Source organism: Cinclus cinclus, chromosome 3 (genome assembly GCF_963662255.1).
Source record: "Cinclus cinclus chromosome 3, bCinCin1.1, whole genome shotgun sequence".
Lineage (NCBI taxonomy): Eukaryota > Metazoa > Chordata > Aves > Passeriformes > Cinclidae > Cinclus > Cinclus cinclus.
The window spans coordinates 115747358-115773311 of NC_085048.1; the positions used below are offsets into that span (position 1 = coordinate 115747358).

Genomic DNA, 25954 nt, shown 5'->3' on the forward strand with positions numbered 1-25954 from the left:
TTGTGAAGAGGTCTTCAAGGACAGGCAATGCAGAGCAGCAGCTCACCCCACAAGAGTCCAGCCATTACATGAGCACATCTAACCCAGAAATGTAGTTCATGCCCTGGCAAGTAAGGAACATGAGCAGGCACCCCAAGGAAGTCTCAGTTTGATAGGATTTTCTGTAGCCCTCTCATCAGTTAAAGTGTTAACTGCCTGCCACTTCTTTCACCTCAGATTTCAGTGTATATAAACCTTTCTTTCACAGGCTACAACACAGCAAAGTGGCATAAGAGACATTTAATAAATTTGCCCTGAACTACCCAGAATAGATTACCAGCCAGGAAAAAGTCCACTGAGAAGGTCAAAGTGGAGATTTCTCAATTCATTTCTAGGCTCTACCTTGCTGACTCCACACTGGCAGTTTCCAGATAACAGCTCGAGACATTTCTTCACATTTCAGAACACAGCAAGAGTAGCCAGGGACTGTACAGAATGAAAATACTTGAAACAACTAAGTGAAACTGCTTATTTCCAAAAGGTGGATGGGGAAAAAAAAAATCCTGCACACTTCCCTCACGCGTAGCAGCATGCAGGCAATCCAGCAGTTCTGCACCAGCATTCACCCAAATGCTAACAGTGCACCACTCAGCTCTGCTACTTGGATCAGACTAAGATGAGATAAGCAGACAAAAATTCAGAAAATGAACACAGGTATGCAACGAAAGAGTTCTACAGACCTTCACAGTAAGTTGTTTGGATGTTTGGGGTTTTGTTTCCTTTCGTTTATTTTGATAGGCACATACATATCCACCAGAGACACTAAGCAAAACCTGAACAGCTTTTCCCTGTAGTTTTTTTATCCCAGAAGATGCTGATGCTTCCACAGATCACTCTAGAAATGAAAGCTCCAAGTGCTCCATGATACAGTTTGGCAATGCTGTATCATATTTCACACGTACAGTGAAGTGCAGCTTTATACTTTTCAAAAAAGGATCTGTAATTCAGTATGTGGCATTTTTCTTTTATACAAGAATACTTTATCCCATTTTGGTCCAGACAATATTCCCATTTGTAACAAATCAGATCAAAACTACACAAACAGTTTGAAAAGTCCCTCAATGAGCAGTAGATAACCACCTCATTTGATTTCACACATGATCACAGGAGACTTTGGTGTTTTAACAAGCACAACTTCAGCTGAAGTTGCTTCATCTTATGGATGTACTTAAGCCTGCCTCTGACTGACCTCTGCATCACTTTGAAACACTCCTAGCTTGTTACCTTAGCTAAAGCTCAGGATTTTAAGTTTCCATCCACCAAGTTGGCTTGAAAGATATTCAGGAGATGGGAGGAAGAAAAAAAGGCTCCTACCTGAAATCAAGCTAGGAGCTGCTCTACAGTTTTATCTCAGTCACCCAAAGGGTAATTTTTCTAAGTTTACTCCATACTAAGGAAAAGCCCAATGCAGCTTTATTTGTCTAGTGCATTAATATGCAGTACACCTTGAAGATCAATTCCAAATGAAGAGGTGACACTCCTGCAAAAAAATCAACTTTTACATCTAAGCTAACAGGTGTTGCTGCACCCAATTCAATACTAAAGCTTAAGACCACAGGATCCTTGCAGCAGCTTGCTGATTACACAACTGCTGCTGCTCCATTTCAAAAGAGCAATCATAACACTAAGGATCAGTGCTTGACACAAGATGTCCACATCCCTGAAGGCAGTGATCAACCTCTGCCATGCCAAAATCCTACTTGTGACTTCAGCTGGCACCAGTGAGATTTTTACAATGGCAACTTTCCACAGGACCTCTATAAGACAAGAAAATGAGATTCTAAAGGGTTTTTTGCTAAGTTTTCCATTATGCATGTTAATCCACATAAAAGGACATCCCAAAACTGCTTGATTGGCACGTGAGCTGAATGCAGTCACTTTAATACTCTGTGCAATATTTAGTTCACAAAAAATACAGACTTGCAATTGAGCCTGACTAAAGATGGAGGGCTCAGACTAAGCGCTATAAAACTATACCAAGATCTCTCCTCCTGTACTAAATTTGGATAAGCAGAGGGTATCATTTGACTTCATACAACTCAAGAGTGCTCTAAAGAGGAGGCGTAGCATTTATCCTCCATCACCCCCAGATCCCATCAATCAGTTTGCAGCAGTTCTGATGCTTGTCAAACTCCTTCCCTAAGCCAATTTACGTCACTGAGCTGGCAGAAAAACAATTCAGCAAAGTGCAGTGTCTTCTGATGCATCAGTGAGTTGGATCTGCTCAACTAAGGGTCTGCAAGCACTGCATCTTGAGAATGGAAATGCCTGGCCAGAAGCAGCACATGGAGAGCAAGATTTGTCTGCTCTCGGTAAGAAACAGTTGTCAAAGTAGATGGCCAAGCTTGCTTTCATCTTCAGTCCAAGAGAAACAAATGCTATTTTGAAGGACATTTATAGAAAACCGAGAAAAATGACTGCACGATAAAGGAAACAGAGAAGCCTGATACACAAGGAAACAGCACTTGAATCTGTTTTTCTATATGAACATTTGTTTTATCTCACAATCTGAAAATTAGGAGTATTTTCCTACAACCCAGCCCTTCCGTTTTCAAAAGGAACTTGCACTACCTCTACCCAGCACAGCATCTTGGCCAGATTGTTGCACATAAGAGTTTGTGCTTTTCTTTGTTTGCAGGGATTGGTGGGGGGTTTATTGTTTGGTTAATTTTGAACACCATCCGTATCAAATGAAACTTTTCTCCTCCTGAAGTTAAAAGAGTCTCAAGAAGTTAGGAGTACTAGCTTGCTACTCTGTACTCCTCCTGCCCCCATTCTCAGGGTCTTTCTTCCAAAGCTCTTGGTAAATGAGGGAAAGGAACTCAATAGCAGGCACTACTGGGATAGAGAGAAGGAAGTCTTCATTTGCTATATTTCCTGTAACTGCAGGGCTCATCTTGATTTTCCCTCAAGCATGCTTGCACAAATTAGCTCCAAAGAACAGCAGCCAAAAAAGGAATCACTTCTGGGTTACTAAGAGCCTCAAAAAGCAACAAAACACTGACCTGTCAATATTCACAATGCAGACTAAAATAAACACCTCACAGCCTGTGACAGGCAGATGCGTATGGCTCACAGAAGACCCTACTCCACCTTCTCCATAGAAGCCAAGGGTTCAAAGCATAGTAGTCACAAGATAACGTTAGCCAAAAGCTACAAACTACAAGAAGAAATTAAATTTTGCATCAGGCATTAATCAATCAATAACTTAAAAGGATTTTAAGAGCTCCTGGACTGCGTTCAGAAATGCGTTCCAAGTAGCACACAGGAAACTTTCTCCTATTTGTCACACATCATATTAAAGCAGATTTAGCCCTCCAACAGCTATCTGCTAAGACTTATTTTTGCAACAATGGGCAAGTGAAAGCTACAGTATGATTTCAGGAGATAAGAAGTCAAAGCAAGGTTCCTCCAAGTCGCAACCTGGAAAAGCCCTTCCCCAAAGCTCAAATAGAATGTCATCACACTTCATCATTCAAGTTCTTGTTCTGTCCACTTACACTGGGACACCAATAAATTCCCTTGATAACTGCAAGATAGGGTACACTGAAAAAGTGTCATTTAAATACCCTTCTTCACAGTACAGAAGCAGAGTAGCTGACTTCCCCCTCCCCCAATATATCAGAAAATTTTGACCTGATATATTTATGCTCAAGTTAACACCACAAAGAGAAATTACTAAAATAGCAAAGTACTTTTCTCCTGCAGGAAAAATCCAGATTACTCACCCTGTTATACATGTATCTAAGCATGAAGTCCAGCAGAAAAGATTTTCCTTTACGGAAAGCTCCTGCTACAGATACAACCACTATGTTAAGATCCTTAATATGTTCCTGAAGCAAGATTTTTTCCAATGCTGATTCATCTAATTCAAAGTTATGGTCGTCTTCATGAGCAAGGACAATCTGTATGGGGCGTGGTTTATCCAGTTCCACCTCATCATCTGAGTCTGGCAGGGCATCTGAGTCTGGCAGGGCATCGTCCTCTTCTTCTTCATAAAGCTTACCTGCAAATTGACAGGTGAGAACACATCAGTAAGTCACAACTTAGGGCAAGAAAAGCCTTTTTTTTTTTTTTATTGTGAAACCTTGAGCTGGGCTTACATTTCCAGCAGCAAGGGTGATGTTCCTGGGAATGCAAAGAGGTCAACAGTAGCTCCCTATTTTCATCAGCTTTGTGTATAGCCTATATTTCAGACCTTCTCTATGCATTAAGGAATCACAAAAAAACCCTAACACTGACTTTCAGCTTCAAAACCCCTTTTAAAGGCATCTTAAGTCAAGGGCCCTTCATTTGAAAAAAAAAAAAAAAACTATCATTCCAAACAAGCTCCAAAGACAACCAAAAAAGGGCATTTTTAGATCATCACCTTCTTGTACTGTTGTAAGGGCTTCGGGGGAAATGAATGCTTTCTGCCAACAGGTACAAGCAATACCATGGATCTGTGGAAGCCCAGGATAACAAACACCAGATGAATAAACTCCTCTCTAATTTCAACACTGTTTCAAGCCCCAATACAGCAAAGACTTCAGAACACCCATTCCCAGTTTGCAAGACAAACTACTGAACATGTGCGTGCCCCAAGACTTCTGGGATAAGAAAACAAACAAACAAACAACAACAAAACTACCCACACTGGAATAGTTTCTGGCTTCATACTCTTCACACAATGCACTGTTTAAGCAAGATTTAGTAACAGTAAGTATCAACTCTTTAAGAACAGTTAAGAGACTATTTTATACACAATTTAAGAATTAATACCCTTTCAGGATAAAACAGTAGCTGAAAAAACTACAACTCAGATTAAAGTTACTAATGAATGACAAGGTAACACAGCCCTTCAGAAGAGAAAACCAAACTAGCCTACCCAAGGTGAAATCTCCTCTCATGCTCAGGCACCACAACAATGAAGTTTGTCCCACAGCAGAAATCAACTCTACCATTCCTGACTCCACTTTTCCCAGCAAGCATCTGGAAAGCTTCTTTGTGCTTACAGAATTGCCTCCCACTCCCAATTTACATTTTGCCATGCTCTGTTGGAAGTCCATGTGCACAAACCTGATCAAGGCACCTTCCTACCAGTTACTTATCTGGGATTATCACATATGATTTTCAGTACACTGTCCTTCTAGTCATGTTTCCATTTCCAAGACAAGGCAACAGCCACCCCCAATCCATTGATGTGCTGCCCACAGAGACATTTCCTGTGGAAGCAGCCCACAAGAAGTGTTCTCCTGCAGGATGCATCCACGAGGCACCATAGCACACAGCATCATTCGTTCATGGCAAAGAACCTGCCAATGCTCACAGGACGTGCCAAGCCATTCCTGCCAGACTTCATATGTGAGATACCATTCTCAGTTTCAAAGGACTTATGAACAGGGCTCCAGATTTGTGGATGTAACGAGACACTGAAGTTAATACCATGAATTTGAAAAACTGGTAACATGGTGACCCTTTAGTTTCTCCAGCAACTGTCTCCTTACTCAGCTCTGACAACGCTTCATTTAATTGCAAAAATGACAGAGGATGTCTCCACTTCCAAGCATCAAATCTTGTGCTGTCCCAAAGCCCAACAGCATTAAATCTTGGGAAAAAAAAATGGCTTGAATACATTAAGTTTGCACAGAACTTGGTTTGAACAGGAAGCACACTTGAGTGCTTAAACCCTAAGCAGCTAGAACTAAACTCCAACATTATTCAAGTGGGTGAGCGGGTGTGCAAAACAGTCCCCAGCATCACCCTAACTCAAAGTGATTAACACAGCAGACCAAAAAATTGATTATACTACCAGGCCTGACAACTAGAAAGAGTAACTCTCAAAAGAAAATCTGTCAACAGTTTGTCAACCAAACTATACAAACTACATTGACACTGACTAGTCACCACTTCACAGGAAAGTCTCTCACCTTTCGCCTAAAGCTTTTGAATTCCCAGATATGAAACAAGTCCTCTCCTCTTTTTTGAAAGTTTCTAAATAGGCTTTGCCCAATACAGGCAGGATCCTCTGGAGGCCAGAAAACTTGGGAGGATAGCCCGGGTATGGAGAGACAAAGATTTTGACAGTCAGAAAGAAAGCTTTCAGCATCACAGCCTAGAAACATAAAGGGAATATTCTACTGATAAAAAGTACTGAAGCCAGACAGCTCTAAGAAGAGGTGCCTGTGTTTTAGCAAACACGTCCACACAATGTTTCAAAGCCTCTGCTTCAAGGTACATCCCTGATAACAAGTGTGACTTGGTTATTTGGAACAGCCTCCTGTTCTTTTATTTAAATACACACTTCACTTCAGCTGTGGTAAGGGACTGGGTCTGTAAACTAGGACAGACTGAAAAATGGTTTGAAGCCATACCTGCAGATTCCCTTCATTCACTTGGAGCCTGACATGAACCATCCTGTTCTACCTGGAAGTTATCAAAACCTGCCAGACCTCAAAGACCTCAAGCTGTAGCAACGTCCTTGTGCCACTGCAGAGCACAGCCACACAAAAACTCTTCAGGCCAAGGAGACTTCCCAACAAACAAGTGGAATGGTCCTTTATCGTCAGTTATTTATAAACAAGCAGATTCTCCCTATCACATGGAGATAGTACTATCAAGAGCTTACACACAATATGCCCATTAAAAGCTCACATCTTGTTAACAGCATTCTGCACCACAGAAGCTCATTAGCTCAGAAGGAACAGGAGAGAAGATTAATCCTAGACCCTACTCAACCTCCTATTAGATTCCACTTACCAGCAAAAATTGGAAGTCTAGTCCAAAGCACCAAGTTGGGTTTGTTTGGTTGGTTTGTTAGCTTTTTTCTTTGACTAACTAGCCTAATATATCTGAAAGGTCCCAACCTACCTCCAGAAAAGACCATCATGGCCATCAGTCAAGCACTTGAGAGGGTGGAGAACTACAGTGCTGACAGCTGTGAAAGCAACTTGATCCATCCAGAAGAGCTGGTTTGATAACTTCATGCTTGAGTGGCAGAGAGCACTCCTCCTTTCAAGATTTTGAACTAGTTAGCAATTACCAGGACAGATATTGCACAGGTCCAGCACGTTAACTATAGAACAAGTGCTACAGCGTATCCCAGCAGCATAATCAGCATATGCCACCCTCTCAGGTGTCCTAGGCAGATGTCACAGCCTTTTCTGATCCTTTATCCTGCCCTCTGGCTGCTCACCCTGCCACTCTGGCTAGTCACCGTCTCACGCAGCACTTAGGGAGCCTTTCTAGAAGGCTTCAGTATCATAGAAAGGTCATATTACACTTCCAAGAATTGTTTTCAGTGCAGCCTCTGGAAACAAAGGTCAGGACAAGAAGCAGCCCCCTTCACAGTCCAGTTTTCTGCAAAAGCACTGCAGAAGTTCTTAAAGTGGTTCATAAAATCAACATGCTGACAGCACTGTCAGGTCAACTCAGGCCAGAAGTTTATGCAATTCAGAACTCAAAGCCCTGTCCCTTGGCCGTCCCCCATTCCTCACCTGCCCCAGCACAGTCACGGCGTACTACTTAAAACTCAGAATTTAAGCTGATTTGTTCTAAATTCCACAGACTGCTCTAGGTTATTGCAATAGCCCAGTCCCAGCAAAGCAAGTATAAAAGAGAGGAGTACTAACTTTAGAAGAGCTGCCAGTCACAGAACAGCCACTTCTACCCTGACATCTTCCTAGCCAGCTGGACAGTACTTTGGACTTGCAAAGTTCATGGCAGCATCCCTTTAGAGGTCTCCATGACAATACATTTCAGTACTGCTACAGAGGCAACCAAAACAACAGACTTTTGTGGTTTGGGGTTTTGTTTGTTGTTTCTTACAGCACATTTCAACACTTTGCTAAGCCCAGTTCCATCCCAGTAATGGAGTTACCACCCCAATACAATCACACAGAGAGTGGTTGTTTCAGAGAAATGTTCCATCCTCTGCACACACAACAGAGAGGCAACACTGCCTCCTGCCACAGGATTAGGGACTGGTAAATTCACCCAACTCACTCAAGGGGTTGATGACCATGCTCTTGGAAATTCCCATGTGCACAGAAAATCTGAACCTCAGGCTTTTAGCGCATACATAAGATTTCTCATCTGTCAAACCATATGGCACCAAAACTTGTAGCACAGTGCTGCAGGACCAGAAAGTCACTGCTGTATTTTTCTTTTTTCGAGATGTTCACCTGACCTTGAAGTTTCTGTAGTACTGAACTAACAGACTCCAGACTAAGGCTGTATCTGCTGCTCTGTCTGGAGCTGACGGATGCAAAAATGTCATCAACTGGGCTTGCCTGTGAAGTCTGCCATCCATTCACACCTATTACTGTGGCTGTTCACCAATCAGTCCCCGTGTCATTTTGGATTCTTCCAACCTGAATTATTGCCTTATAAACTGTGGGCTAATGCACAGTTCTGACTGACACGGATCACTTCCTAACCCAGGTCAAACAGGCTGGGAGCCACAAGAGAAGCAACACTGTGCAGCAAGACACAGAAGCAGACAGATTTGAATGGGAGCAAATATAGCCAAGGGAAGATACTACCACTCAGTTTCCCTATAAACTCCTCACCCCACTCAGTAACAACTACAGCAGAGCTGCTATTTATTCTCACCAGCTAAGTACCCAGAACAAGCACCATTTGTTGAAATACTAAGCCAGATTTTGAGAACAGTAGCTTCTTGTGTATGCAGACAGTATTTCAACTGAACAAACCCCACTAAATAACCTATTTCTCAAAGTGTGAGGTAAAATGAAAAGCTAATTCCTGTTTCCCATAAGTACACAGCCAGCAGCTGATGACCTACTTGTCCTGCAGCATAAGAACACGAGTGAAAACACTCAGACACCTGCATGCTATGAAAAGAAGAGACAGCCTGCTTTATATGCAAGTTCTTCCCTTTAAGCACGTTAATTAACAGAAAGTACAAATACAGTTACCTTTAAGTTTCAACCCAAATACAGCTTGAACTCTTTGAACACATTATCCACATCCTTTCATTAAAGGAAAAAAAAAGTATATACTAATTGCTAGACTTTAGATACAGTACAGGTTTTTGATCAACAAGCACTGAATCACAATTAGCAACTGCTTCTATGGATAGTGAGTTGAACACAACTGCCCACAAATGCAGCAGAACATTAAAATAAATTTAAACCCCCATCTGCTTTCTAGTTTTAAGTCACTTTCATTACTGTAACTGTCCTTCATCAGTACTTCCATTTGCTCTGTCACAAGGAGTTTAAAGAGTATAAAGCCATAAATCTTTTAGCTTAATATTCTGTTTACACAGAAACCTGCACTTTGCTGGAAGTCAACTTCAAATCAAAACTTCCAGCACCCCTAGACACTTCAGCTTACAGCATCCCTGAAATCTTTTTCCGGGTGCTCTACAGCACCACACATTCGGCTCCACACCAACAGCAGCTCAAGTCCCCTGTTCACATTTCAATACAGATGTTTGACAGGCTTCCCCACTATCACCTGAATGGTGAAAAGCAAACTGAAGTGAGCTACACCAAGCTCAAGCCATCTTGCTTGAAATTTTGTTCAACCTCCACACCCTGAGGGAGTTCACAGCTTGAATCAAAAGCTTAAAATAATTGATCATGAGGAAACTGATGCAATGCATTTAAATGAAAGGCATTCTCACAGCACTACACGTAGGAAATTTTCCTTGGAGAGAAAGGAGACAAACTGCTTAAACATTTTTTTTGTTTGTTTTGGTGTAGTGAACGAAGGAAAGTGTAGGCATGCATAAAGCGAGTTCCAGAGCAGAGGAAAAAAATATGTTAACCTTCAAACCTTATTTGGACACATCTTCTGGGGAAAAAAAAAAAAAAACAAACAAACAAACAAAAAAAACCCACTAGATTTAAGCCACAAAATCGTCCTCCCCTTTTTCCAGCAGTCCTACTCTGTGCCATAAACTCACACGAAACTATGGGGCTGCCACAGACCTTAATGCATGGCTGCTTTCTTATTGCTGACTAGTAAATAGTGCCAAGTAGCTCATTTTAAGGCCAGAAATAATTAAATGTTTCGAATATTTCAGCTATAAATAGGACTGATGAGCTAAGTTCCAAAGACTTGTTTGGACATCCAATGAGACTGATGGAGGAGTAGGGGCAGGGTACAGGGGGAAAGACACAATTAACACCCCGTGTTCCTTCAGGGCAACGGGATGTTCAAGGGACACATCCAGAACTATTACATAAACTGTGAGACCAAGCGAGAAGCACCTGAAGCTATAATTCTGCCAGGGAAGGGGAAAAAAGAAGATATTCTGATGACCTAGATACCTCTGAAGCACCACAAGTAATCAAACAGTAGGCTTGTCTACTCCTAAGTGCCTTAAATTGCTTCTGTGCTGAATGGTGTCAGAACGCATGCAGGAACAGACAGCTCTCCCCTACACAAAATACTGGCAAGCTGGCATTTTGTGTTCTCCATTTATGGGGACAAAAAAGCAAGAGGAAAATTTCATATAATGAAAATGTGTAGCAAAAAAAAAGTCAACCTTCAAATTCAGCTCTTCTCAGCCAATACAAGCAAGAGAATGCCAATAAGCAGAGACTAAGACAGAAGCAGTACAAACCCAGCAAGTAAAAAAAATATATAAAAGGACTGCTTTTTAGAAAGCACATCATGAACTTGGTAAGGAAGATGTTTCTCCATAGCTACAAGAAAAATCGTGCAGGGTAAGGATAGTGGCAAAGCACGTTTCTCCTCCTTCTTCCCCTCTGCCCAAAAATCAGCTATTAATAGCACACTCACTGAAGGTCCTAACAGGATCTCTGCCCACAGTAAGATTCACCAGTACTTTTCCAGCCCCCTCAAAGAAAGCTGTATTAAAACACTAAGGGGAGATTAAAGCACTAAAAGGCCTCTTGCTCACCTTTTCTTATCCATCATGCAGGCTCTTGAGGATGGGAATGAGAGCACTCCAGATCTGACAATGGCCTAGTTCACCCTGAACTCTGGAAATGGTAAGTGACAGCTCCTCAAGAACACAGAAAGCTAACTGGATCCTTGCAGGCCACACACACTCAAACCAGGCAGCCTTCTGCTTGTATTTCAGAGTTTATTTATTTATTTATTTATTTGTTTAAGGTTGTTGCTCACTCAAGAAGCCAGTATTTTTAATTGGTTCAGGCCATAACTGTGCTTTATGTACCTTGTTTGTATCCTCATGTCAACAGCCAGTAATTTAAACAATGAGCAGCTAACCTAAATTGGTATTTTGAGCAAGAACAGGGTGAGAAGAATAAAGTGAGAGATGCCAACTGCAATTACCCCAGGTTTGGTCTTTAGATTGGCAGTCAGAGGTGGTTTAGCTACTGAGATGTAACTGCACCAGGGCCACAGAAGAGTTCAGCAGAAAGCAAAGTGAGTGCTTCCTTTGGCTGGACAAGAAGGTGTGCCAAAGGGTCAGGTTTCCTACTCATTTCCAGGCTAAACAAGTTGTCAGTCACTAATAGCAACATAAGGAAACACAGTACGCCAAAGAGGCTCAAACTTCTCTGCTTTTAGCAAGCTGAATGGCAGCAACTGTGTGGCCAGCAGGATGAGGGTGGTGATCAACCACCTATATTCAGCCCTGGTGAGGCCACACTCCAAACACTGGGTTCAGCTTTGAGCCCCTCACCTTGAGACAAGGACCCTGAAGTGCTGGTGAAGGGTCTGCAGCACAACTCTTAGCAGGAGCAGCTGAGGGAGCTCAGCCTGTAGAAAAGGAGGTTCAGGGTGACCGTAGCACTCTACAATAATCTGAAAGAAGGCTGTAGTGAGGTATGGGGTGGTCTCTTCTCCCAGGTAACAAGTGACAAGATGAGAAGAAATGGTGCCCAGGGAAGGTTTAGGTTGTATATTAGGAAACATTTCTTTATGGGGAAGGTGGTAAGGCATTGGAACAGGCTGGCCCAGGAAGCGTCCAAAAATCTAGTGGATGTGGCACGTGGGGACAGGCTGCTAGTGGTGAACACAGCAGCACCAGGGTAAGAGCTGGACTCTGATCTTAGAGGTATTTTCCAACCTTAACGATTCAATGAAGCTTCCAATCAAAAGTGATCTTTCAGCCCAACCTCAGTTCACACTCAGCTTCCCATCCCTCTTTCAGTTCCTGCAGTAAAGAGAGCCTTCCAGCCAGTTTTCCCAACACTGAATTCCCGAACTTCTACACTCCATTTCATATAAAAAAGGGCAGTACAGAGAGAATGTAGGTTTCTTTTAAAAACTGTCTTCTCTACATCACACAGCTTGCAAAACTGATACAGTAACTACCTGCAGACAACTCCATGGAGCATTTCAGTTTCTTCTCCTTCTCCCTTCTTAATTGTTCTTAACCTGGTAGGGTCACTGACACCCACCAGATGAAAGGGAAGCCTAAGAGGGGAAACACAAGATGTGACGACACAATTAACACCCAGATCAACAATGCAGATCAAAACAGGAAAAAGTTCCACACAAGGCAGTTAAAAGAGAATTGAAACAGCAACAACAAAAACAACAACAAAAAAATCACATTTTGCTTATTTTTTTTAATTTTATTTTCACTGGAGGAAGATATTTTTCTCCCACAGCTACAAAAAAAATATTTTTTATCAGGGTCCCTGCTGCTAAGAAAACAGACCCGGGCTGCCATATCCCTTTGCTGCAATTAACCCCTAATAACTGATAAAATACCTAAGTCCACACATTTTAAAGCCCCACCCCTACTGCCACAACTCCTGAGTCTCTGCCAGGCATCACTGCTGCTGCTACACACAAATCCCTTGTTAAGGCAACAGCCCAAAGTACGTTAATTCTGCCAAGAGGACAGTGCCAGTAACAGCCTCCTCCCCTCTCCTTGCTGCCTCTTCAAACCTGCTTCAATAGCATAGCAGAGTCTTAACCACCCACTCACCCACAGGGGCTCTCCCACTCTCTCCCGTTTCCAGCACCACACTGCCTTTCCTGCTGATTCTGCCATATATCCAATGCTGCTTAGGGTCAAGTCGGCTACAGAAGCCAAACCAGAAGAGAAAGCAATCCAATACAAGCAGTTTCTACAAACTGTATCACTTCACATAGGAATCCAAGGAGCGCTAGAACTGAAGAGAAACCAACAGCAGAGCCACGCAGCCTGCTCTGCAGGGCACAGTTCAGCTGTACTGCTGACCAGCCCAGGGCTGCTGCCCTCTGTGCTGGCACTGCCATCCCAGGTCCAGCACCAGCTTATCTTGGACACCAAGTGATGTGCTCTGCACTCCACAGACAGGGAGGCACAAACCACTTCACTGGGCACTGCTGCCAAAAGAAGTTCAGCTCTGTACAACTACAAACCAGTTCAGCTGGAAAATTTCTCCAGACTCCCAAAACTCACAAGTACAGTTAAGAAGCATATTCACATAGGATCTGACTTGGTGATATGTGATAACACTGCAAAGGATGAGTAGACAACTGGGCTGTAACTGGATCTGACTGCGTGTTGCCAAAGATTTGTCTCTATCTGAAAGTCCAGATTTAGGCTGGGGTAGCCAACACATTTATTAACCTTCACTTAAGAACAAGGTTTCTTTCCCTCAGAAACTGAGGTTGCCACAGGTTTCAGTTTGTCAGTATTACGGGCCAGGACGTGTGACTGGTGGGAAGACCCCGAGCTTGGCACAGTCCTTCCTGCACTGGGGGAGTATTCCTTGAACACAACTACTGAACACACTGCACCTTCTAAGAGCTAGACCTACTACAGAGTAGACCAGAAAAACACTGATTTCAAACTCACTAGTTAAGCTGTCCCAAGGACAGCCTAACTCACACTTCAGCATCTCAGTTCCATACAAGCAGCTTCCTATGTTCAAAGGGCTCAAGGCTCACCCACTTACCTAAGGATTTTCAACATCATTTATGACTCTTATTACCACAGAAACGTTAGCCACTGCTACAAAACAAGACTCAACAACTGAAGTGTTTTTGATTTTTAAGCACATTTTCCTGGGACAGGAAATGCCATTGTCATGTGTACATTGATGGCTGCTGCCCAGTCAAGCCTAGAGGTATAGAACTGAAAGAAGTCAGCAATCTCAGGTGTAGTAAGGTAAGCCACACTTACCTCGACAAGAGCAAACACATCTCACTACTAACGCTGCTTACTACTTCTCTTTACATCAAGTCTCAACCTTGTCTAAATACATCTGGACAATCAAACTGCTTTTCTGCAGGACCACCATATGCTAAGACCACAATGGTTCAATATACATCTTTCACTTGGGTGAAGAAGGAAGAGGCAAACACAACTCTACAGTCTGTATGTTTTAGCACTCCTGTCCAACCAACAGTGTAGATCATACTTAATGTACTCATTTGGAGGATCCATGAAATCTTTCCTTACAGTATAGAGAGTAAACTCCGGGGAGAAAAGGCTAGGATTGTAAGATGTACTGAAACAGAGAAAGACAGCAGCGTGCTCCTCTTCAAAGCTCACAAGAGCTTGATCTAGTCCTAATGCACCACAGAAATAAATCAACAAGAGATTAGACTAAAGAACAACTCGGCTTGATATTTGATTAATGACACAGTGATATGTCTGCAACTCGAAGTACTTAGAACAAGACTCTAAGAATAATATTCAGTCTTTCACAAGCCGACTTCCAACCTCTTCAAAAGCACCAAATTGCATCTCAATGGTCTTCTCAAACAGGCAGGATTTCTCAAAACATCTGAAGGTTCTACAAGCAGTTAAACACATTTGCTATCTAAATGTGCACAGTAAATAGTGTGTTCATTTGTCTATTAAAAAGAGGTAAGTTTAAAAGCAGAAATAGTATTTCTTAATGTCTGTACCAGCATTATTTTATTTTGGAAGGCTTTTGGCCTTTTAAATCTCAGCACATAACATGTAGATCTTCAGCAGCCATTTCCATAGTACTACTAATTTTAGAAAATACTCCAATTCTATGTCCTAACCCTCAAAATCATTACTTACTGTGTTTTTCCAAACAATTTATTAGCAACAAGCCTGACATACCAGCAGTTAGAAAGATTTCCTTTTAAGAATTTTAACTGCATTCCCTTCCTATCCTAATGACAAGCTTAAGACTCCACTCCCTAGTAAGATAAGTGTTAACTGCTTTGAGGGCAGCTTCAAGCCAATGTTTAAAATCTTAAACACTGCTCCTTAGTTCAGGATTACAAAGTATTTAAGAAACTTAGTTCTCTTAAAAGCAAGATGATTTATTGCTTTAAAAAAGTGATTTGATTCTATCAAGAGCCTTAACCTCATTTTCTATAGCAGTCATTTTCACCATTATTTTACGTCTAAGCAGTACATTAAAGGAGGCCAAGGCTTCTGTCTCCATGCCTAGGAGTTCACATACTTCAAGTGACTGTTCCTCCCCTGAAATCAGGGCTGTGATGATTCCCATATTAGGCAAAGGACTGATGGATTAAACCTTTTTATTTCCCATAAGTTTACAGTTCCCAAAGTAGATCACACCACATGGACCAAGGCAAACGAACACTTACTAGCAAAAGCCAGAAGACTCTTTCTTTCATGCAGAAGTGGTTGAGGAAGGGAACAAGACAGCAAGTTTGCAGGGAGTAGTATCACAGGATTGGGTTTAAAGAAACAGCTAAAATAACTGCACTTATTCTTCCACTCAGCAGTACCACCCTGCTGGAGGAGATAAGAGGTGAGAACAACTTTTCCAAGTACGCACAACATAGGGAAAGCAGCTCTAACACATCAGTACAAGCAGCTGACACATGTTCTCCAACAAGTTTCTGCAATTTTCAATCCAAGGGAAAAAAAAGAAAAAAAAAAGCCACCTTGTTATCCTGGAGGCATTATCCAATACGTTGCTCTAAAAGACATTCCAAATATTTTACTGAGACCAGTAAGAAATTGTAAATTCAACATGCTTAGCTCTGAGGTGACAATGGGTAAATAAAAGCATTATAATTTTAGACTAACTACAGACTGGAACCTGATTTTGATGCCACTGAAACAACGACTGCATAAGAGCAAATTAACTTCTACCCTCAAATATTGATTCACTGGAAATTGCATTCTACACTCCACGTCTACAATCTGTACAACATCTTATCAGTTCAAGTCTTCAACATTTTGGCTTCTATTCCAGTCCGTTAAGAGAAACCCGTCATGACCTGCAGTAGCAAATCTCACCTTGCCATGCAAAAATCACCAATATATACGGCTGAAAATGCAATCATCATTCTCTCATCATCTGCACTGAAAATAAAGCTGAAAATACACCTAGGAGAAAAAAAGAAGCAAAAACAAAACAACAAACTACATGAGACATCTCCCCTCCTAGTAAAGCGTATCAGAATTTCCCTCACACAGAGTGTAAATAGAGGCTAAGTAACCAAGCTGTGAGAAAAAAAATCCTTCCCTAAAAGACACTTTATGTGGTCTTCGACTTTTGCCAGTCCTCTCACCTATTCCTCCATGATAGACAAGAGCAGGGCCACTCAAATTAAGCTGTTTTCTCATAAATCATTTCTGCAAAGGCACAAATGGACTTCTCTTTGACCTTGTACCTGATTTCCTATTAGTCCTGCTGTAAGTTCATCAAGTGGGCATCAGACAGGAATTCCAGTATCCAGCTTACCTGCATTTACTCACGTAACTTCTTCTGGACTGATATGGATGCTCAGTAGTGCCAAATCTTTGGTGGCAAACATTCTACTTAAAGTTTTTCCAACCTTAAAGAGAAGCCAGCCACTAACCATAAAAAAAGTGAGCACAGCTTTTTTTTTTTTTCCCTCCCTCTCTTTATTTATATGGAGGAGATACTTATATAGCTTCAAAGATCTACTATTCTCACACTAAAATGAGATATAAACCAGTCTTGTTACTTCGAGGAGTAACATTCCCATGGAACAGTCAAAACTCTTGGTGACAGATTCCAGACAAACTGAATAGCTAACTTTGGGAGGATGTTCACACGCTTACATGTCCTGTAAAGATAATTATGGCCCTGGAACAGGGATGTGGGCTCCCTCCCAAACACAAAGGGGGACAGTGTGCTCCTTGCTTTGCTGCAGAGCAAGAACTCCAGTTACACACCAACTTGGGGAGTTGAAGGAAGGAACTTCAAATGTTCTTCCAACTTTTATATTCAAATGTTTCAAAAAGCTTGGCAAGCACATGAAATCTTGTTTTCCTGGAAATTAACACTACACAGAATGCATTATTTCAGAAATAAAAAGAAGCTAAAGGTCAGGCAAGTAAGTCACCAATACTCTCAGAACACAAGCTCCTATTATGCATTTATTTGCTCCTAGGAATACCTTGATTATAATCCTTATCCTAAAAGACATCACTCGTTTCTTATCACTAACTTCTTTGTAGCTAACTGAAACAGCAGACATCAATGTGAGCCATGTTTTCACATATATCTAAAACTTGCTCATTTGCTTGCTCTGGTCTTTCAGACACAAATCCCAACTCCAGAAATGTATTCACTTAACTCCCTACACAGCACCATGACCTTAAAAATCAACTACAGGGTTAGATAATGACTCTTTGTATCATATCAAGAACAACCTTCCAAAACCAAGGAAAGCTACTTCTTTCTCTCCTCCAGGACATGTCAGGAAGTTCAGGTTGCTGAAAAATGTTTTAAAAAAAGAAACCCAGTCATACTTCAACAAGAGTCAAGTCTAAAGAATCACCATATATAAGCATTTCTGAAATTTTTCAGTTGTTGACCAATGGCAAATACAGCACATCTGCCTATGCAGAAACTTAGAAAATATTTTTTATGCCTCGCTCACCTTAGATAATTGAGGTTAAAGACAAAACCTAAAATACTAACCATTAGTATAGTAAGTTTAAGAAGTAAATGCAGCCTTTAGCAAAAAGTTGGAAAAAGTGCACCCAGGCAGCTGCAAATCACACTGTAAGCACAGTATGCAGCAGCAGTAGAGAAAAAAATAAATGAAATTAATTTAAAAACAAAGCAACAAATCAGTCTGATTTAAAAGTTTAAAACTCCCCATTCAAAGACTGCCATGAATATCAAAAATCATCCCTTGGATGAGGTCTGCTCATAATCACAATTCAACAACAAAAGCAAATTCAAACCTAACTTATGTAAGGTGGTATTTGGGTGAAAATCAGCAGTTTTCCTTATGAATGTCCTTGAAACTTCCATGGACTGCGATAAGATGTAGAACAGCCTACTAACAACAGGCACAAAGTTAAAAGTACTTATATTACAGTGCTGAAGTGAAGCCTGTATTGGTGCTGGCACTGGAGACCAACTCCACTGTGGTACACTACCAAACCAACAAGGACACAGAATTTACACCTGCATTCCCATCTGCCTATTTCATCTGGTTTGGAAGTTGGGAAACCCAAAGCTAGGGACGATAGGGTGCGGCCAGCAGGGGATAAGTGCTCTTCTATTACACCAGAGGAAAATCCCCAGCCCTTCTCCCCCCAACAGACCTGCTCCTGTCCAGGCTGGCCAGCATGAGGCAGTGTCCCTTCTATTATTAGGGCAGGAACAGAAAACAATTCCTCAACTATCACAGCACCTTGCTCCAGTCAGTGCTACTTCATTAGTACCATCAGTAAGCAAATATCGATCACTGATATTTAAGCAAACCACAGGGACTGCAAGTTGACACAAGGTACCTAAGAAGCACTAGGACTCTTTTAAGATGTGACTCAAGCATTCGTGTGCATCCAACAGGAACAAGAGCTGCCTGGCCTCCTAAACCAGGACAGACTGTCAGGTTTAAAACAACGCTTTTAACAACAATTCAAGTAAAACTGTTCTGTGCTAGAATTGTTTCTCTGCTAGGTTTTAAGTGAACGCAAAAAGGAAAGAACACAGCCTTCTTCAACTTTACCCCCTGCTTTCAAAATAACTCCAGCTGAAAAAAACAAAAATCTAGTGCTATTATTTGAGGTGGTGCTGTAACACCATTATTGATTTTAGAGTAAGCTAGGATGTAACAGCTGTTAAGCAACACTCAGTAATGGTACAAGAGGAGTTAAGGGCATCTCCTGTTACACTGCTGCTCTTGAACTATTCCAGCCTATCCCTCTGCCTCATTTCACTGTACAGAAAGCCCTTCTTTCTGCAGGGAGGCACAGACCCTATCACCATTCAGTTCCACGACTAAAGTTCAGAAGCAACTAAGAATGACATGCGCATGTTTCCACTGCTAATGATGACACAGTTAATTAAAGGCCATTTATTGCAGGTGTGCTGGCACTTTTACGACCTTGAGAAAACCATGCAATAATTTAACGCTTTGAGACTATTAAAAAACACAGTGGCAAAACCGCAGAAAACTAAAAATCAAAGAAAACTGAGCAGTGCTGGGTGGGAGAGAGACCAGTCCTTGAGCAGTAAAGCAGCACCATATAATCAACTTCGATCTCCGGGCTCTTTTAAATTATTCAAATTGCAATGCTGCCAAACACAATCAAACTTTTCCTGATGCTCAGAAGCACTGCCTTTTCCTCCCTGTAAATCAAGCCAGGCGAGCTGTCGCTCCGTATCTCCCAGTTTATAGCACAGCTAGATTGCCCTATCTCTACCTGGCTTGCAAATCAAGCAATTGAAACCAATCGTGGCACATGGCATCTGCTAGGTTTTGCTTAATTGTGCCCAGTCCAATCGTTCTGCTTCCAAATTAAGTGAGAGTTACACAACAAAGACGTTAAAATAGTGCAGTGTTCCAGTGCAGGGCTAAAAACCTCACATGATCCAGCTCGGCGTTCGAGTCAGTACAACCCTCACAAGTCCCCGGTGCCCCCTCGCCAAGCGTAGGGCAGGGAGACCGCTACGAGCTCTGAGCTTCTAAGCAGCTCCTGAGAAATAACCATACTTTTAAGAACCACACTGCGCAGACTCCAGCACACCCGAGGCTAAACACCCAGCCAAAGCCATGTCCCATCCCCACCAGGGGATAGATTACAGGCAAGAGCAGCGCTGACAGCGGAGCGCACCCGCTCCATGTGGGGGCCGGGCCGACAGGGATCAGTCACCTCCTTCCCCGAGCTGCTCCCTCCGCATGCGGACGCGGCCCCGGGAAAAGTCGGCGCCCTCCAGGCTATCTGGCTCCGGTCCCGGCACTGTGCAACGCTAGCGCCCCGCGGCCCCTGGGCCCCCTCCGGGCCGCGGCTCCCCGCTCCTCACGGCGCTGATGCACACACGGTGAAACCCGGCCGCACCGCACCGGGGAATAAGGTCACCGACAGTGGTCCCCGGGCCGCCCCCGCTCCGGCACGGGCCGCCGACCGCAGCGGGGGAGGCCCCGGCCGCAGCGCGGGGAAACCGGGGTGACCGCGACGCCTGGCCGGGCGCAGGGGCCCTCGCCGCGGTTTCCCCGCCGCCCCTCGGGGGCGGGCGGCCGCCCACGCCATTTTGAGGAGGGGGGAGACACGGGGTGCCTTTTCCCCGGCGCCGCCGTACCGCCCGGCCCCGCCCTCCTGGCCGACCACCGCGGGCACAGCCCCGCCGGTACCGCCGTCCCCGGTGCCGGTGCCGCCGGGCCGCGTTACCTGCCGGGGCGGGCCGGTGGCGGGCCGGGCCCGCGCGCCGCGCCGCGTCCCTCGCCGCCATCTTGTCCGAGTTTAAAATTAACTCCCCGTGACGTCAGAGCTCCGCCGCGAGACCTTTATCGCCCGCCGGCGGCGCGCGGGGCGGGGCCTCGCGCGGGGAGGGGCGGGGCCGGGGCCGCCCCCCCACCCCACCCCCGGGGGCTGCAGCGGGAAGGGGGGGAGCGCTGCGAGGCCGGGCGGCGTGAGGGACGGACACACAGACACACAGATAGATACACAGACAGACAGGCCCCGCTGCCCGGCCCCGTCACCGGGCTATGCTGTGGGGCCCGTGCCTCCCTCACGGCGTCCCGCGGACATGAAGCAGCGGGGCGAGGGGTGAGGAGCCCCCAGGCCGCACAGAACATCTCCTCATCCCTCAGCGGGTCCCTCACTCCCTCCCTCGGCCGCAGCTCGCTCGTGTAGAGCACACAGCCCGACCGTCAGCCGTGTGCTGGTGTCCACCTCCACCCTCACCCTTTTGGGCCCTGGGGACAGCCAGGAGAGCGACCGGACCGCTCTGCATTTCCAGCCCTAACTCCAGCTCCTCACTCCAGCACTGCTGCTGCACGGGGGCTGCAAACGCGCAGGAGGACAGCTCTCAATCACAAAGCCACACAAGTTTCCAAGGATCCAAACATTCCTGCTGTCTCTGGGGTTTGCAAGGGTCCTTGTTTCCTCTCAATCCGAACTGACCTTGCTTCATCCTCTTAAAAGGCCAGCTGTGAAAGTGAGCTGCCCTTACTGCATGAAGTTTTTAAGTCTGTGAGGTTTCGTATTGCTAAAGGCTGTGTAAACCTTCACAGGCAAATTGGTCAGTATGACCTTGTTACTTGTTAGAAGAACACAATGTCCAATAAATCATCGTGTGAAGTGACCAACAGGCTTGCAAAACCCCACTTCACCATGGCAATGCTCTCTGCAGAAAGCATTTTTCTCAGTTTTTATCTGTGCTGACTTACTTAGTAGTGGAGAGGCAGCTTGTAAGTGACTACAATCTGCAACAGCAAACAGGGTTTGGTTCTGCCAAAACAAAGGTGGAGGGAAAGCTCAGAAGAAATTTTCAAAGTAAAAAATGGACTAACTATCATGGAAGCAACTAAAACTGCTTCCAAACCTTGCTTTCCTTTACTACCAAAATAGCACATAAGGGGTTTCCTAACACAGGGGTTCATGACACCTCCTACCGTGGTTACACTGGCAGCCCTTGTGTCTCGAAGTTTAAAATCTACAACACATGAAAAACAAATTAGAATGTCTAAAATACGCTGCAGTCACACCAAGCGAGAACTGCAGAAGGATACAATGATCAAACTATTATAATATATTCAATTCTAGTTATGACACTTAGATTAATAAAATATGCAGTTCTGTGAAAGAACTTTATTATTGTAGATTTACATCAGCATAAATGGAAGCAAGATTCAACCCCTTTGTACCAAAGTGCTCATATGAATGCTAGGATAAAAACCAAAAATGTTGCCATTGGCCTTTAATATCCTCCGTTTTTTTGGTGGAAATGAGTGTGCCATTACTTGTCCTTCTAACCTCGTACCAAGTGAAGGAAAACCTTTCTTTCTGCCACAAGGAATTCCAGCAGAGCACACTCTGTACTCTGCAGAGGTACTACAGAGATATTTCTGCAATCTGACAGAGAGAAATAACTTGAAGTAAAACACATTGAAAGCTAGAAACACTGTTAGCTGACAAATTTAAGCTTCCGTAGCTCAATATACAAACTAAAAAAAATTTTAAAATAGAAAAAAAAGTTAGGAAAAACGCCGCAATACTAAAGAAGTTTCCTAATTCTGCTGTTAGTAAACAGCCTTGTTCCTGGTCAAGTCTGGAACAGTTTATGCAGAGAAGAGTTTGAAATAGCGTGTGTTCAGAGAGATAGATTTCTGCTTCATGCAACAGGATTTGCTGCTGCTGTAATGTGAGAGCAGAAGTCAAGAACTTGCAGGTCAGAAATCTCAGCCTTAATTCTGTCCCCTTATGTTTGAAGGAAGGAAGGAGACATTTTCTGAGCTGAGGATTTTGCTATGAACATGTTTTCTCCTGCTTGCAAAGGTTCCCATCTCCACTGCACTCCCAGCTACACTCCTCTGAGCCAGGCTAGGAAAGGAGTCAGGACTGAAACTGCTTATCTGGCTGTGGAACTTGGCCTGGAAGGAGCTTGGGAACGACTGTGCAAACCACAGGCAGGCTGTGGTGGGAAGGGACTGCTGGAGCAGAAGGACCTGACCCACGAGTGCCAGCTGGGCCAGTAGTCCATTCAGCCACCAAAGTCACAGTTTTGTAGTACAGGGAACATCTTCTCCTGGATTTGGCCATGCTGCTCTTAAAACTCTACTGTCCCAAGCTTGTCCCAAACCCACTTGGGGCCGGCCAACACCACCAGTGTCACCCATGCAGTGGGACAAAGGCTGATCAGCCACGCTGCGTGGAGAGCTGTCCCTTCCTGCGGCTGGAAGAGAAGCAGAGCCACCACAATGTCCCCCGGCTTTCAGGCATCACATCACGGCAGGAGACTGGCCAGGTCCTGACCCCCCTGGACACCAGGAAAGGCTGAATCAGACTTGGGTCCTTTATGCCTTTTCGTAGGAAGTGTTTTTCAATCCTCATCAGCTAACCTGTGCAATGCAGTTGGATTTGTTTAATCGGCATGATGACAAATCCTTCAGCCAAACACCTACCTGGAGCACACTGAGCACCACTCCTGGGCTGGGGAACAGAGCCACGTCCCACCTTGGAGGGCTGAGGGTCCTGGGATGAGCTGGAGACGTCTCCATTGTTGCTCCTGCGCTTAACAACCTGTCTCCTCATCTGCTCCAGGCTGTCGAGTCCCAACTAGTGACCAGGTGATTCCCACTCCTCCTTCCAGACTGTGCAGGGCTGCAGGCAGCTCAGGAGCTGTGAGATAAAGGTGGCTCTTCTGAAACCCGCCCTGTCCGCAGCAATAAGGCACCTCCAACCCTCTGGCTGCAGTTGCTAGGACCACCCAAGGGCTTCCCAAGGAACAAAGCTGGGGAAGCAAGGAGAGGTCAGCTCTGCAGTGGTAAACCAGCGCTAGCACTGGGAACAGCCAGGGCAGGCAGTGGTCAGCTGCCCTCCCACCAGACGCCACCAAGGGAGCCGTGTCACTAAGGCTCTGAGATGTCCTAACAGACTCCCACTGGGAAATCCGTCTGGATCTCGGGCTCCTTCCCAGAGGCAAACACGTACCCTCCCAGAGTTGGGAAAAGCCCTACAAGGCGTCTTGCTTTTCTCTGAAAAACACCCAGGCTGCCGTACCACAGTCCTACTACTCAGGGACTTAATCTACTCACAGTTTCCCACCTCTTCCAGCTGGAGCGCTCCTCCCTCTGCTCAGTGCCAGCAGGCGCTGGAGGATGTGCTGCTCCCCGAGCCCCTGCCCACTCTGCAGCTAGATCCTCCCGTTGGCTCCCTCTTCCCAGCGCCCATTCCTGTGCCCTGCCCACATGCAGGAGCACCCTGCTCGCTCCTGCCCAGGCTGCCCGATGTTTACCTCACCACCTCGGCAAAGATCTCAGCCCCATAGACAGGCAATTTTGGTTTCCTATGCTTTTTTTTTTCCTGGTCCTCGGCAGATGCCCAAGGGCATCTCTCTCAGATTCAAAACTGCTTTCGTTTGTCACACAGGTGATCTAAAAGTTGCTGTGCGTCATTAGAGAATGCTCAGCACAGCCCCGAGCTTGTAGTTACCTGTGTTTGTTTGCATAACCTGGGGCTCACACAAAGCAAAACCGAGGTGAGACACGGCATGAATCCAAGCCTGGTTTGTCTGCAGAGAACTCCAAGGAAGCAGAGGCATTTGGGAGCAGAAAGAAAATGGGGAAGGAGGGGGGGAAAAGCACTTCACTTAATCTCCTGAACCTGAAAGGTTTTAAAAAGCTGGCTACAGGACACATGCTCGAGAGAGAGAAAGCAGCCCCTCCCATACCACTAATTTATGTCAAGCTGAGTGGGAAACGTCTCATTCTTCCCTGATGTTGACCCAGAAGCTGCTCCTCTGGTAAGGAAGGCGGCAATGGCATTGAATTTTAGCTCAGAGCAAGTTGCTAGGCACCAGCTGCAAGAATTGCCTGCAGGTGCTCTTGCAGGAGAGGTTGGGCCGGTTGATTGGGCTCTCCCAGTACAGCCAGAGTGCCAAATACCTTTGAAAGGGGCATAATCCGTTCTCAGCCTGAAGGAGCTGTTGCACAATCTTCCCAGGATTAAGGGTTTAAATCGAGGGACTGTGTCACAGCCGGGGAAAGGGCAGTGGGCAGGCTCAGGAGCCACGCAGGCCTGTGGGGTGGTGGGACACAGCCTGCCCAGGGAGGTGACTGTCTTGCAGGGACACATGAAAGCCATCTCCCTTGTCCTGCTATCTACATCTTACCAGGGTGATTGAAGTCTTCAAAGGATTAAATGCTTAAGTGGTTTTCTTCTGCTCCTGGAAGCAAAACTCCATAGCCAGTTGAAGATTTCATTGCAAGCGTCCACTCAAGCAGAGTTCTATCATTTCAGTCTGTATAAACACAGTGAGATTTCTATCTCACTCTTATGCAACAGCACCAGATGAGGCTGTTTTTAAAGTCTGGCTTAGACACTGACTGCTGTGAAGGCTGCAGTGCTGCTCGGAGTGCCCAGGGCTGCCCCACTACAGAGATGCCCCTCTACAGTCAGCACATTGCTTCCAACCTCCCCTGGAGGCCTGCTCTGCATCTCTAAAAAGGAGAAGCACCTCTCAGGTTTGGATCTCCTTGGTGTTATTTCCCAAGGACCCTTTAGGTCATCAAGGCCACTACAGAGAAAGAGCTTTCTCACACCCCCAGACACTATCTTCTAAACCTCTTGTTCTAGAAAAATAATTCCTCCAGCTATTACCACTGTGACATGAATCAAATGTCTTGCAGAGACAATCATGCCAGCCCCTGAAGTCACACAGACTCCTTTTAAGAGCTGTCTGTTTTTCTGGTACAAACAAAAGGCTCAAGGGAGGAGGATTTCCCAGTGAGTGTGCTTCAGCCCGTGCTACCAGTGCTTTGTCTGCATGGTGCAGAATGCAAAAATCAGGCTACCAGGGACAATTTGGGATGGAAAGTACTCCACCATCACAGAGGCCTTAGTGGCAGTTCACAGTCTCTCTAGGAAAAAATGCTGCGTAGACATTTCTTTCTTTGATATAATAAAATCAGACTGATTCAGCTTAGCGCGCTGCAGGTATTTACCAGCAAACACTCCGATCAGCACTGGCTGTGGGTTTTAGAAGAGGGCATTTGCCCTTGTAGCATAACTGATCTCTCATATCACAGGCCAGCTCCTCCCATATGGGGCAAAGCATCGCCATGTGATCCTGATTTGAGG

The 25954-nt window shown here is 44.6% G+C and overlaps 1 protein-coding gene across 3 annotated transcripts in view; it reads right to left on the bottom strand.

Moving 5' to 3' along the window:
• Nucleotides 1-23407, bottom strand: part of ATL2 (atlastin GTPase 2) — a 38076-nt gene extending 14669 nt beyond the window's left edge. For 2 of the 3 annotated variants that reach the window (XM_062490691.1, XM_062490692.1), the window contains exons 1-2: nucleotides 15520-16459; nucleotides 3768-4045 (exon numbers count right to left, since the gene is read on the bottom strand). In XM_062490691.1, coding sequence (XP_062346675.1) covers nucleotides 3768-4045; nucleotides 15520-15718 — 477 coding nt within the window. In that variant the 5' untranslated portion in view covers nucleotides 15719-16459. Of the gene's footprint in view, nucleotides 1-3767; nucleotides 4046-15519; nucleotides 16460-23277 lie in introns of those variants that run through there. The other variant, XM_062490693.1, reaches the window with a different exon arrangement.
• Nucleotides 23408-25954: the final 2547 nt, after the last annotated feature.